The sequence below is a fragment of the Stegodyphus dumicola genome, chromosome 2, assembly GCF_044657685.1.
Source record: "Stegodyphus dumicola isolate Sdum_Otavi_A_Nest chromosome 2, ASM4465768v1".
NCBI classification, from domain to species: Eukaryota; Metazoa; Arthropoda; class Arachnida; order Araneae; family Eresidae; genus Stegodyphus; species Stegodyphus dumicola.
Genome location: NC_140769.1, coordinates 203,872,099 through 203,886,756, shown reverse-complemented (window position 1 = coordinate 203,886,756; position 14,658 = coordinate 203,872,099). Strand labels below are relative to the sequence as shown.

At 29.8% G+C, this 14,658-nt stretch overlaps 1 protein-coding gene across 11 annotated transcripts in view; it reads left to right on the top strand.

Annotated features, from left to right (window-relative positions):
- Window positions 1-14,658, top strand: part of LOC118181150 (coiled-coil domain-containing protein CG32809-like) — a 1,535,131-nt gene that overhangs the window by 1,473,881 nt on the left and 46,592 nt on the right. For 10 of the 11 annotated variants that reach the window (XM_085811657.1, XM_085811656.1, XM_085811666.1 and 7 more), the window contains 2 exons: window positions 8,171-8,233; window positions 10,553-10,657. In XM_085811657.1, coding sequence (XP_085667783.1) covers window positions 8,171-8,233; window positions 10,553-10,657 — 168 coding nt within the window. The remainder of the gene's footprint in view (window positions 1-8,170; window positions 8,234-10,552; window positions 10,658-14,658) is intronic. The other variant, XM_085811658.1, reaches the window with a different exon arrangement.

The following is a 14,658-nucleotide window of genomic DNA, read 5'->3' as shown; positions in this document are numbered from 1 at the left end:
AGAGAGCATAAAATTTAGAATATTTAATTAAATATTAACATATTCACATCAAAATTGCATTATAAACAGTTCTATAGCTGGAATCATACATTATAAAGTGAATTTGAGTTATTGGAGAAGTCAAACAAGAATTGGTGTAATATTTGTAAATTTTGCAGGTCTAGTTTCAAGGGTTTAACTACAGAACCATCTTCCTCAGCTGTTTAAGTGCAAATGAACCAGATAAGATGTGGTGATAAGATAAGAATGTCTGGAAAGAAGTTAAGCAACTGGCACCATCTATTGATGAAACAAGAAAACTAAAACATAATTTCTTTAACCTCTGAAGGTAAAGATGGATAGGAATTAGGGTCGTTAACTAGAGCAGAAAGATTTTTTTTAATGTGAAACGCCTCTAGAAAATCTAATTCACCAATGGAAGATGTTTTTTTAATAATTTTGGCTGCAGAAAAATGTAAAGTGTGATTTTTCTGACCAACAGTGCTGGACAACAGAGGATTTCTGTGTTTCCTTTTTCCTAACATATACCTCATGACCTTTAACATGAAATTTAATTTTCCTTAGTTTGAACAATGTAAATTAAACCACATTGGCAAGGAATTCGTATCTGCAATGGGGTCTTTAAGTATGGAACTGGGAATTTTATTGATAGGCAAGAAAACGACTCAAAAGTTAAATTTATTTAATTATTTAGTAAAATTCTTAGTCTTATAACCAACGTGTTTCTCAGATTGTAGAAGATGAGAAAGTGATTAGTGATGAGGGGGGGAGACAAACACAAACAATATTAACTAAAACAGCTACCAGAAAAAATAATGATTTTCCTCCACATCTTGTCAAATTCAAGTTTTTGAGAAAGCTTTGGTTTGAAAAAATTATTCCATTATCTTCTCATTACCATCCTTCTATCAGTTGTTCTTCAGAAAGGCAATGCTCTTCCTCCATTTTCATTAGATATAATCCAGAAGTTGTGGATAAAAACTTCTGGAAGAATATATTTCTAGAAAAAGCTGGCTATCATATTTTGCATTTGTAATATTTAGGTGTGATAGAAAATTTATATGGGAGTCGAATCTACATCATTGGTTTTAAGTTAGCAGTCAGCCCTTGACTTAGTCAGCTGCCAGTTATCTTCCATCCACAATGACAGCAAGAACTAGAATATGGTACTAAAAACTACCTATCTTGAATTCTCGTAAAGCTAACACAATCTGAGCTCATCTAATTTGTGTGACATTCTTATTACACTCAAATGTCATGTACTCTCAAAAGAGGTAAATTGTCATCTCTTTTAATGATTTCATATGTTAAGTAAAACATAAAATTAGTAAAACTAGTAATTCTGTTTTCATTTTTGTTAATTAAAAATTTATTGGAAAGATAATTACTGATGATGATAATGGTCTAGCCCAGGGGTCGGCAACCTTTTGAGTCGGAAGAGTCAAAAATTACAATTTACAAAATTTCAAAGTTTTTAAAGAGCCACCAAATTTTTCCTTGGCAACAATAAATAGTACTCACATAAATAAAGTTTTTTGATAAACAAAAACTAATCTATTTATTCGTAAGAAAAATATAAATATCATATATAAATAGTGTTTTTCACAACAAATTGGATATTATATATATCTGGCATCATTAGATAATTATTATTTAAGTAAAAAATTAAAACTATTAAACATTTACTTACAAAACTAAAGGCCCGTTTCCACTGCTGCGTATGCGTTTTTCCAATCAGCGAGCGAATTCACTTTGATTGACATCTGCAATCCGGTCGGTGTGCGGTGACGGATGACATACGGATGGAGTTCAACTTCTATCCGTATGTCTGCGGATGTGTTGGGATCACGTGGTGAAAAAGGAGCAATCAGGTGCAGTCACTAAAAATTAATGGCGGCAGAAGTAGCGATGAACGCTCGCTAATAGGAAAAGAATGTTTTGCTAAAAAATACTTATTTCTGAATTAACATTATAGTGAGAAATCTGCGTGCTGAAAAAGATAGCAATCAGCTGAATTTAGTTAAAAAAAGATAAGAAAAACAAGATAATTGCAACTACAGTACTTGTTCGTTCAAGAAATTCAGTTCAAGAAAATCAGCGGCAAAAATTATTATTCCAAGTCCATGAAATAGCAAAATTTGTTCTGATAATCATTTCCTAGTTCTGCATATTCATTTAATGAAAATGAATGTCTGACTATATCAAACTGCTATAGCAAATTAGGTATGATTAAAAGATTTGCTATTTTTTTTCTTTTGAAACAGGTAAAAACTAAAAACGTTAATTATAAATTAAATTTGATAGCCTTTTAAATACTCCAGTTCATTGAAGAGTATGTTAAATTTGTATTTCCCTTTATAAATATATCTTTCTGGATAATATATATTTGTAAGCACATGAAATATATTTTTAGCAGCCCGTTTAACTTCAATCGGAACGCCACTTTAAAAGATAATGTTTTTTGTAAAAAATGTACTAGAAGCTGAAGAACAAACTCTGGTGAATTTTTCAGACGATAGCACGCTGAAATAGGACCAAAAAACTTAAGTTTTAAGAATTGATTTAATTGATAATGTATATAAGCCAAAATATGCCTGCGGTTTACGTGCAATCTTAGCTTAGTGGTAAAGCTGATGGTAACAATGTTCACCTTTTGGAGTCGTGAGTTCGAATCCCATACGATTTTTGCACCCTACGATTACGTACGATCGATCCCATACGATTTGCACTTAAACATCCTCAGCTGTTTAAGTGCAAATGAACCAGATAAGATGTGGTGATAAGATAAGAATGTCTGGAAAGAAGTTAAGCAACTGGCACCATCTATTGATGAAACAAGAAAACTAAAACATAATTTCTTTAACCTCTGAAGGTAAAGATGGATAGGAATTAGGGTCGTTAACTAGAGCAGAAAGATTTTTTTGAATGTGAAACGCCTCTAGAAAATCTAATTCACCAATGGAAGATGTTTTTTTAATAATTTTGGCTGCAGAAAAATGTAAAGTGTGATTTTCTGTGAAGTGTGATTTCCCATTACCCTACGATCGATCCCATACGATTTTTGCAACTTTCTTAGCTTTTTATTCCAATTTGATCTATATTCGTGTTTTATAATTTATTTCTATTATTTTATGCATTAAATATATTGTTTTATTTATGCTCTTATTTATTAAAATTTTTCCCGCAAAAAAGTTTGAAAATTATATAATACTAATTTAAAGCATATCCTGTACATATATATTTGAATTTAACAAACATTGTCTATTAATAAAAAGCAAATTTAAAGTTAATTAAGTTTAAATGAAATTTAATGCAAACAAATAAATGATTAATTATTGCTAAGAACTAATCTACAATATTATTTAAATTCTGAGAGCATATGTAAATCAAGTGCAAGCATCAAAATCCATGAATAAATATATAATTCCAAAAATTTATTAATCCTAAAAAATTTATAAAAATGTATAAGTAAATAATGGGATAGATTATTAATCCTAAAAAAATTATAAAAATGCATAAGTGAATAATAGGATAGCTTATTAATCCTAAACAATTATAAAAATGCATAAGTGAATAATAGGATAGCTTATTAATCCTAAAAAAATTATAAAAATGCATAAATGAATAATAGGATAGATTTAATCCTAAAAAATTTATAAAAATGCATAAGTGAATAATAGGATAAATAAATTTTTGGAATTATATATTTGTTCATGGATTTTGATACTTGAACTTGATTTACATATGCTCTCAGAATTTAAATGATATTGTATATTAGTTCGCAGCAATAATTAATCATTTATTTGTTTGCATTAAATTTCATTTAAATTTAATTAACTTTAAATTTGCTTTTTACAAATAGAAAATGTTTGTTAAATTCAAATTTCATTCCTTGCAGCAATGGCGCAGGAGAATTATTTAAATTTAATTTATTTTGAAACCCTGCAGATATATATATATATATATATTCGTTTCACTTTTATGTGAATGTATATACATGTTCTCAGACTTTGGGATGTTTACGACTCTAAACTTGCATTCCAATTAACATGAGATAGTATTAATGCCCTAAACATTTTTTTAACAAAAAATTACTATAATAATTGATTTTAAATTCAGTCCTCTCCAGCAGAAGCGCAGGAATTAATTAATTAAATATTTCCATTTTCTTTACCTAATGTGTGTATATATAAAGAGAAAAATCTTCTTTTTATAACTTCTTTTATAAAAAGAGATATGAATTAAAAATGTTTAAATTAAAAATAATATTTTATGGATTATGCATAAAATATAACTGCCCATAGTGAATTTTAAAACAAAAGAGATTTCTAATAATTTTATCCAGCTATGACCCTGAAGTCAGCGGTATATAAGCATAGCAAATTTTGTGTAAATATTGTGAACTTTTCTTTACAGTTGCTCTGTACTTTTAAAGTACCAACTATTTTTTAATTCCTTTAACTTTTTTATTTTATTTATTAATTTGTTTACTTTTTCACTAACACTGCATTTTAGTTTTAATAATATATACATTATTTCATAATATTTAAGGCTTTTAGAAACGCAAAATTTTTTTTTTTTAAATTTACTTCAGCTTCTATGGAATTAGTGATGTTCATAATATGCATTTTAACCTTACTTATCTAAAAATTGCTAGCGTACTTTACTTTCGCAGTTCATAAGCAGAAATAAAAATTTCCAATAACATGGAATTTAGTAAACAAAACTGTTCTGCGTTTTACGTCAGGATCCATATCAAATCCAAAACAAACAATACTCGCTTAAGCGGGAAAAATTCAGATGTTCAGGATCGTAACTCGCGAACTGCTTGTTTGGCGCCAAAATATTACAGTGACACCTAGCGGCGGAAAATGAAAGTATTTTACGGATACGCAGCAGTGGAAACGCTTGTACGGATGCCGTAGGCGTGTCTTCAATTGACGCAACGCGTTCGTACGCAGTAGTGGAAACAAGCCTTAACTCGTACTTCAATAAAAAAAAAAAAAAAAAACTATTGAGCAAACAAATTCAATGGGAGCGTTGGCTTTGCATGGTTTTAGAAAGTTTGGATAAATTTGACTCATAACTGGTTGTTTTAAGTTTCAAACACGACTCTAAATTTTTATTTGTTAGTTGGCTTCTTACTGTACTTTTAATTATATTCATGCAAGAGAACGCTTGCTCTCACGAATATGTCAATCCGAAGATAGCACTCCAAATGCCAACTTCTTCACCTCACTGTAGCAGTCTGGAAGACTATTCCATGAGTCGAATATAAGTGCCTCAACTTGCGGCATTTCTTTTAAAGCTGTCCACTTTTGTTGCATTACGTACATTCATTTCTGGACCTCCAACTCTTCCAACTTGCTTTTCAACTCTGTAAATTTTCCACTCCACAAAGCTTTACTTTTTAAATCAATCATTTGCATTTCTAGAGATTCAGTATCAGTTCCAAATGGCTGAATGTGGATTTCGTTACTATTTGTGTTGAGAGGATTTACTATGAATAATAGAGTGGTTTTGTTGGTTTTGAATTACTCAAATCTGTCAGAAAATTCATCTTTATTTTTTTTGTAACTGTGCTGAAGTAATTTGTGTCAACAGTTAAACTGGTTTTATCGTGATAGTGCTTTAGAAATTTAAAATGAAGTAATTTACCGCTCTGAATATCTTCTGCAAAAAGGATTATTTTTTTTTTCAAAACAAACCAATTCTTCTTCTAAAACATAAGCTGGGTTTCCCTTTCCTTGGTATTTTAGATTCAGCTCATTTAATTTAGCTGTGACATCCACCATAAAGTAAAATTTTTGCAACCATTTATCGTTCTCTAATTCAGGGTGATTAATGCCTTTTTCATTTAGGAATGCATTTATTTCATTCAAACACAAAGCAGAATGTTTCAACACCTTTCATTTGGAAAGCCATCGCACTTTATTGTGAAGAAAGGAGGTCGGAATACTAAGTCTCCATTTCGTTTAAGAATTCTTTAAACTGACGATGGTACAGTGCTTTTGACAAGATGCTGTTAACAATCTTGATTACCAAATTTATGACCTCAACTATTTCGGGGAGAAATGTCTGGGCACAAAGCGCTTCTTTGTGTATTATGCAGTAAAACGTAACAATTTCGTGGTTTATTTTGCTCTGAAGAATCGTTGTTGCCCCTTTATTTTTTTCCTGTCATACTTCTGGCTCCATCAGTTGCTACTGAAATGATTTTATTTAAATCAATCTTATTGTTTTCCAGGCATTTTTGCACGGCATTCGCTATATCTTCCCCTCTATTTTGTCCCGAGAGCGGTATCAATCCTATAAGTTCTTCTTTTGGATCTTGGGAAGACATATACCTGACAAAAAGGGAAATTTGTACCGTGTCTTTTATGTCGCAAGACTCATCTATAGCAAGTGATAAGGCAAAAGAAAGCTGAATATCTTCTCCCTGCAAATATGTTACATTTAAAAACATTGTCAGATTAACATTACTTGTGGATTGCGTCCAGTTAGTTAACATGGAACTTGATTGCTGTTTTTGTGTTTGGAGCTCGTCGACAGCTTTCTTTCGTCTTCGCTGGCTGGATATTTAGTACTAGCAAACTAAGTATGTTTTTTAGTGAAGTGTCTCTCTAAATTTGATTTCTTATTGTGTGCGAGTTTTTCGAGGCAAATGAGACAAGTCGGAAGACCATCTGAGTTGCATATGAAAGCGAACGACTGCGTCCAATCCCGATTGTATTCTCGATGTTCTTCTTCAGTTCTTCTCCATTTTGTTTTTTTTATATATATAAAATAAATAATATTTGCGTATGGAACTAAAGAGCCACAGCTTCACATCCAAAGAGCCGCAGGTTGCCGACCCCTGGTCTAGCCCAGTGATTCTCAACCAGTGGTATGTGTACCACTGGTGGTATGCAAGAGAAAAGTAGATGGTATGCAAAGAAACAAATTATTTTTAACTACTATTAGATTAAAAATCTCATGAAGAAAAACAACAATTTTGATAAAAATTTCCTTGATCCAACTCTAACTGAAGATTTCTAAAATAACACATTTGTTAACTTTTGGCTGAATGGAAAAAAATAATTTAAAGGCATTTCAAATAAAGCTAATAAAATTTTATTGCCTTTTTGCACAACCTATTTGTGTGAACAAGAATTTTCTTTCATGTTATATTTGAAAAATAAATACAGAACTAAATTAAAAGTGGATCCTAATTTATGGTTAAAGCCATTATTTTCTTTATGTGAAATGAGACCAGACATAAAGAAATTAATCTCTCTTAAACAGGCCCACATTTCATTCTAAATTTTAGGATTAAAGTATTATAACTTAAATTTTGATAATCAAAATGGCAAACAACTTTTAATTTAATGTTTTTTGTGTGCACGTATTTAATACAAATAGCCAATAGGTTGTGCAAATGACAAAATATTTCAATTGAGAAATTGAAAAATAATCATTGTAAAATGTAGTGATGGTACTAAGGTTTTTTTTAATTTTTGTTTAGATGGTACGCATTAGTCAAAAGATTGAGAACTGCTGGTCTAGCTTATTTCAACTAATTTACAGCTGACTTTTCTGCTGAAATGTTCTCATATTTTGCCTATGTTTAATAATGCTGAAACATTTGTTATTATGTAAATGCAGCTATATGGTTACTGTCTCTGTTTAATTGTGTTTATTAAAAGAATGCAACCAATATCTTTTCCATATTAGACTTAAAAAACACAAACTAAAGTATTTACTTTTATTAAAGTATTTGTTCATATTTATTCTTTGGAAAATTTATTTATTTATTTTTATATATAACAGTTTACATCAAAACAGAGTTAAAATATTTTCCATGCTAATATATGAAACTAAATGACATTTTCCAGCTTAAAGAAGTTTCTTTATTGTGAAATTATTTGTGCATGTTTAGTCTAAGAAAAATATTGCTATTAATTTTTCTATGTAATAAATATTGCTCTCTTTTGCCTTACACATTTCTGCAGTATAAAATAATTTCTTTCACATGCATTATCTAAGATTTATGGATGGCAATGTGCCATAATGAGCTATTAATAAAATAAAAGCTTTTGCTTTCTCTCTCTGTTTGTCTCAATCTTTTTTTTTTTTTTTTTTCCCTCAACCAAGAAAAAAGGAAAAAATATAATAATGTACTTTTCTGTAGCCTTTCCAGACAGAACTCCGAAACCTGGTGTGAAGCCGATGCCTGGACGCCCACAAAATCAAGGTTAGCTGTTACCAATTGTATAAATAAATGGATATTGACAAATTTTTATCTATACATTAGTTCTGAAAATTAAGTGGGCTTGAATTTGTGCTTTCTTATTCATGTATTATTATGTTTTTCATAATGTACTGAGTTTCTTTCTGTAATTCCAGATTTATGAATTTTCATATAAATAATTGTACTTGTATTCTTTGCATTATAATTTGCATATATGATAGAGATGTAAAATCATTTTTATGGCTGCCATAATTTAATATTTGCAGGATAAATTTTGGCAGCATTTTTGAATTATTTAATGATACAGTGCATTTTTATGTTGATTTAAAAATTACCATCCTGCAATATTTATTTCACAAAATTAATTTAGAAACAGGAAAATAATTTATATATTAGATGCTAAGTTTTGATCATCAAAGTACTGAAACTGTCTTTTGAAAACATAATAAAAAATTGGTTGATATGTCTATAGTACTCTGCAAATTTTCATAAATTTTATCTTCCTATAAAGAAATTAAGATTTTAAAAAATTTCTGAGATACAGTAATTAAATTCACTTATAACTGAGATTGTTGCTAACTAATTAACTAATCATTTCCTGCATGTATAAGACTATACATGGAAGAACCTTTAATATAATAAAATTTCATAGATTTTTCATTTGCCAGTTTATAAATGTTATTAATACAAATATGCCTGGATATGGCATATGTATAATGATAGTAAAATTGATTAAAAAATTTACTGTAACATCCATTCATTGTCTTTCTTCAATATTTACTATCTTGCAATATTTGGCAATCTGATTACAAGCTTATTCTTATCTTTAATTTAAGCAATACCTCTTACCATGTCTTGGGTAAAGGTTAATTTATTTTTTAATTTTCTTATATAAATATATGTATATTTGTATAAATATGTATGTAATATAATATATTTGTGGAAACTGTCATATGGCAGTTAAATATTGGTCATGGGTACAGAGCATATTATTGAAAAATAAAAACAGTATAAAATTGGTAGAATAATGGACAATTAAAACATGCTAAATGGAGAAAAATGCATAACTGATAAGTTCAAAGCATTAAAAAAAAAGTGAGTCTATAAATATACATATCTTTTTTTTTTTTTTTTTTTTTTTTTAAAAAAAACTTTGGTTCTGTTTAATTTTCATTGTTCAAGCCATGCTTCTGTATCTGATATAATATGCTTCTGTACGTTTGCCTCTACAATAGTTACTTTTTGGCCTAGTGTACAAAATCTATTGAGCTTTATATCATTAAGAGTTCTTGATAATTTGTATCAATTGTCTACATGCTTGTGCCCCCCCCCAAAAAAAATCTTAAGATGTGCAACGAAGCAGAAATACTTCTAAAATTTTCAGAACATACTTTGGATCCTTTTTTAATTGTGTCTCTGAGAGTTAAAATGTTTTTCTTATGCAAGAATAACAGTTTTCAAATTGAATTTTCAAATCTAGCAATCAGTCATAGAGATACGAATTACAGGAACAAAAAAACTTAGACCTTTTCCCCCTTATCTTTTAGCCCATTGGCTGTCAACTATGAGATAATTCACAGCAGCATTCTGACCCTGGATTCCTACTACATATGCTTTATATTTCATTCTTCAATTTGTTTATAACCCCTGAATGTGATTTCCGATTTCATTATCAACTAACTCAGTTAACTTTTGTCATATGGAAGATAAAGTTTTTGTATTTTATTTTTTATAATGAGTACAAAAATTGTTAATAGGGACTGGAAGAACATTTAAAAAGTTAAATTTCAGAATTTTTACAAAATTGATTTCTTTAAATTTAAAAATGCCTAAATATGAATCTTTGCATCATTGGAAATATATATTTATGACGGCGGCTGCAAAAATAAAGGCCAGTTAAAGACATTTTGTGAGCACAGTGTATTATTAAACATAGTTTTGTATATAGCATTAAATTCAAATGTGTACTTCTAACCTCTAAAACAGAACTTCTAAACTTCTGACCTCCAAATAAATGCATAATACTCACTATTTTTTAGATAAACTATGTGCACCTTATAATGAATGTATTTCTGACACAGGTTTCCTGCAATAGAAATAATGTTAAGAACTGTAAATTATGTATGTGTAATTTATGTTTTGCATGTATTTTTAATGTGCAGCATGTTTTGATATTACTACTCTGATTCTTTTATTTTTAAGAAACTGCATGTTTACATTTATGTAGACTTATTTTTTTATGCCTTGAAATCCCATTGTTGTATTCCCTGATGCTGTTTGGTTTTTATTGTTTGATTTTTATTTTAAACATTTAAATGACAGATAAAGAAGATAGAAATGCTGCTGGGATGAAACCATCCCTTCTTCCTAAACCTCAAATGCAGTCACCTGTTTTCTATGACAGTAGAGAACATGTTGTACCGAAAGGTAGCACTATTCTATTATGTTTTTATAATGTGTGTTATGTTTAGCATTTGCACTTTTTATTTTGTAACCTTGCATGCAAATATTATTTTTTCCAAAAACCTGAATATTGAAACTTTTTTTAATGATACTAAAACTGACTTTTGTTCAAGTTTTATTTACAACCACATACCCTGTTTTATTCGGGCATTATCAAAAAGCCTCTTTTTCAGTAAAAAAGGGGAAAAAATTCTCTTCATTTAAAATATAAAATGTGATACAAGTTCATAAAATTGCTAAAGAACAAAATTATTGCTGAAAAAGTGGAAAACTACTCACATAGCCATAAAATAATTAATATTATATCATACATCAAAAAATTAAACCTGTAAATTCTTATTTTTCAAATTGATGTCAGTATAAAATAAAAATGAAAAATTTATTGTTACCGTATTTATGCGAATCTAATGCACATCGTTTTTGGCCACATGTAGTACTCAAAATTGGGGTGCGTATTAGATTCGATGGCGCATTAGATTCGAGTGCAAAGTTCGCCGATGACGTCAACCGAATTTAAATCGTAACAATGGATTACTGTATTTCTCGACTACATTTACCGTTACAATTATCGTGTCAAATATATGTATTTGGCTATGCAATGTATCCCGATCCAGTTGTTAGTCTTCTGAATTAAGTCGAATTCTGAATGCTTTACGCATTTCCCGTGTATCAGTACTTCCAGTCACACACTGATGGCTATTGTATTCTTTTATTTTTATTTCTTTTGGTATATCCTCTGTGTATTGCTGTAATCATTTACATTCATTATGTCACTATGTTCTCTGTTTTTATGTTATATTGTCATTAAGTCTAATTCTACTGTATATATTTTACTCATTGTATATTATTGGGCTGCCCAACATCAGAGTGTATTTTAGCCTATGTATATTCTATATTTGTGTGTATTACACCTTTGTCAAATTTTTGCTTATTGTCAAAACTCGCCCTTGTTTGGCCCTGTATGCTTTTGTTATTTTATTTAATAAATGTGGGGCCTGGGCGGTTGTTGGGACTATCTTTCGTGGGCATTTGGTCTGTTGGACTGCCCCCGGTTTGAATTTAGCTCTGGGTTTGGACGCCCGGTGCGTGGCATCTTATGATTCCTCTTTAGGCTCTAGATATAGGTGGACGTGGTGCTATACCGATTAACCTTTTGGTAAAGGGACAGTGCCCACGTCCTCCGTTGCTTATCGCTTATTGCATAGAGGATACAAACTGCAGAGTACGTAGTCACGAAATGGAGGGCAAGCAGAGAAGAATGTCATATGACGCTACTTTCAAACGTAAAGTAATTGTTTATCCTGAAAGAAAGGGCAATAGAAAGGCTGGAAGAGGGTTAAACGTAGCTGAGAGCAATGTTCGCTTGTGGCGGCAACAGAAATTGGCACTGTTTGCAACTAAAACTAGTAGAAAGAAATTCACTGGCCCTCGCTAAGGAAAACACCCTAAAATTGAAGAAAACGTTTTGGAATTTGTACGTGAAAAGAGGAAGAATGGACAACCTGTGACTAGCGACACTATAAGAAATAAAGCAAAAGAGGAGGCTGAAGTTCTTGGAATACCGAAACCAGAGTTTAAAGCTAGCCGTGGATGGGTGGATCGGTTTATGAAGCGGATGGGCTTATCTCTAAAACGCCGTACAAGAATATGCCAAAAGCTTCCTGCAGATTTTGAGGGAAAACTACTAACATTTTAGCGGTATGTCATCACACTTCGGAAGGAAAAGAATTTTTCAATGGGGCAAATTGGCAACGCTGACGAGACGCCAATTTGGTTTGATATGCCTCGTAACTACACCATTACGGAGAAGGGGACTAAAAACGTTATCATCAAAATAGTGAATAAAGACGTTTACTATTAATCACTGATTGTAGAAACTGTTAGCTAGATAGAAATGTTACGATTTATTTCATGTTCATACTTTACGATATGTACCGTATATACTGTAGGGGTAATTAACAATGATTGTTTCACATAACAATAGCACACTAATAGGTTAATTCTATGTTATGCTATTTATGTATAAATACATTGTTGTATAAAATATGGTATCTAAATTTAAATAAAATTATCATACCATTGATTGATAGTTTATATACAAATCCATTGTTGTATAAAATAAGATTCAATAAATTCCTCATACCATTGATGCGCATTACATTCGCCGACAAATTTTTTTTTTTATTATTTAAAGTTTTAAAATGGGGATGCGCATTAGATTCTCATAAATACGGTATTTTAAATCTAATCATTGCTTGCACCGTATTGTTTTTCCAAATCTCTTTTGAGGAAGATTTACTGAGACATGTAAGTTAAAAAATTTATGTAAGTTAATTTTATAGTCATTCTTAAGGTTAATTTCTGTTGTTTTTTCCCCTTGAGCTTTTATTGTTGTGTCACTAAATCAAAAGTAAAAATATAACAAGAATAAAATGACATTAATAAAAAGATATGAACTGTTAAGTGGAAAGTCTTTAAAGGAGAATAAAATGTTGCATATATGATAATAAATTTAAGGAAATCAACTTTTGGAATAGCTTTGGTATATAGTCATTTGAGTCTAAAATCTATTTCATCTCCAAAATGTTACCAAGGTATTCCAATCTTATTCACAAAGTATAAAAATTTATAAAATATGTAGATTATAGATATACACGTGTATATATACATTGCAAATAAATTAATATTAAAATATTGATATATTAAATACTGCTGCTGTTTTCAGAGTATATAGCTATAAACTAAAGGGTGCAATCTCTTCAAAATTTACAGGCTTTTACCAATTTTTTTTCATCAAAAAGTGGAAAGCAGTTAGAGATTGCTAGCAAACATTTTAAGCATGTTAATTTCCTCCCAAATGGCCATAAAAGGAGAACAGAAACTATCTGGAATGTTCTGCAGATTTCATAAATCAGCTTTGGATTAATATTTTCCAATGTTAATTATCTCTGATTTTCGAATTAAATAATATTTTAAAGATTTGTTGTTAGTTTAACATATCTAGAATATGAGACTACCATATAGAAATATTAATTCAAAAATGAAAAAAAAATGTATTGACATATCATATGCACCTTTAATTTAAAAATTTGTTAAGAAACACATTATGATGGATATTCATACAACCATATGTCTAAATATAGTTATTAAAGTGCCATTTCTTTTTTAATATCAAGTCATTCGGAAAGTTCTGCAGTTTTTCAAATCAAAGTACATTTTTGTCATATTATGATCTTTGTTTAAAAAAATCTGATGTGTACACCACATGACTTCCTTGTACAGAATATTAAATTATATGCATTTTTTCTTGCATTTCATTTAAACTTATTGAATTCAATTAAATCTACTTCGCCGACAGCGCATAAACCACAATAGAATAAATGTATTCTTTAAAATTTACTCTAGTATTTGTTTATCATAGCGACACTCTGGCGCTATATTCACTTAACAGTATTATATTTCGTTCATATTATAACTCAAAATGCACAAAATTTATATCATTTAAAGAATAGAATTATCTAATCGTTGCCACATGTTCTATTCAAATACTATAATAAAGCTAGAATGATGTATAAAAGAAATTAAGCAAACAACAAAAAAGAAACAGTTTTTCACAAACGATTAAGTATTTCTCATTCAATTAATTCAGTTCTCACTTTACGAGAAGGCAAAAATACATAAAAACTCAAAATATTTATATTAAAAATTACGAAGTAAATCTTAAACACTTATTTCCTCGAAAAAATTCCAGAAAGGATTAAGCATGATTTAATGGGCAATAATAAATGAAGGCGTTATCTTTGTTGTTGCAAAGCTACGTTTCTCTAGATTTGCAACAAATCCACTAGTCTGCTGTTTCAAATGTAAACAATCAATGGCCGCCTAAAAAAAAAAAGGCTTAGCGGCACTTAAACAACTTTAAAATTGTTAATAATTCTAAAAATATTGCATACAGATTTACTAAA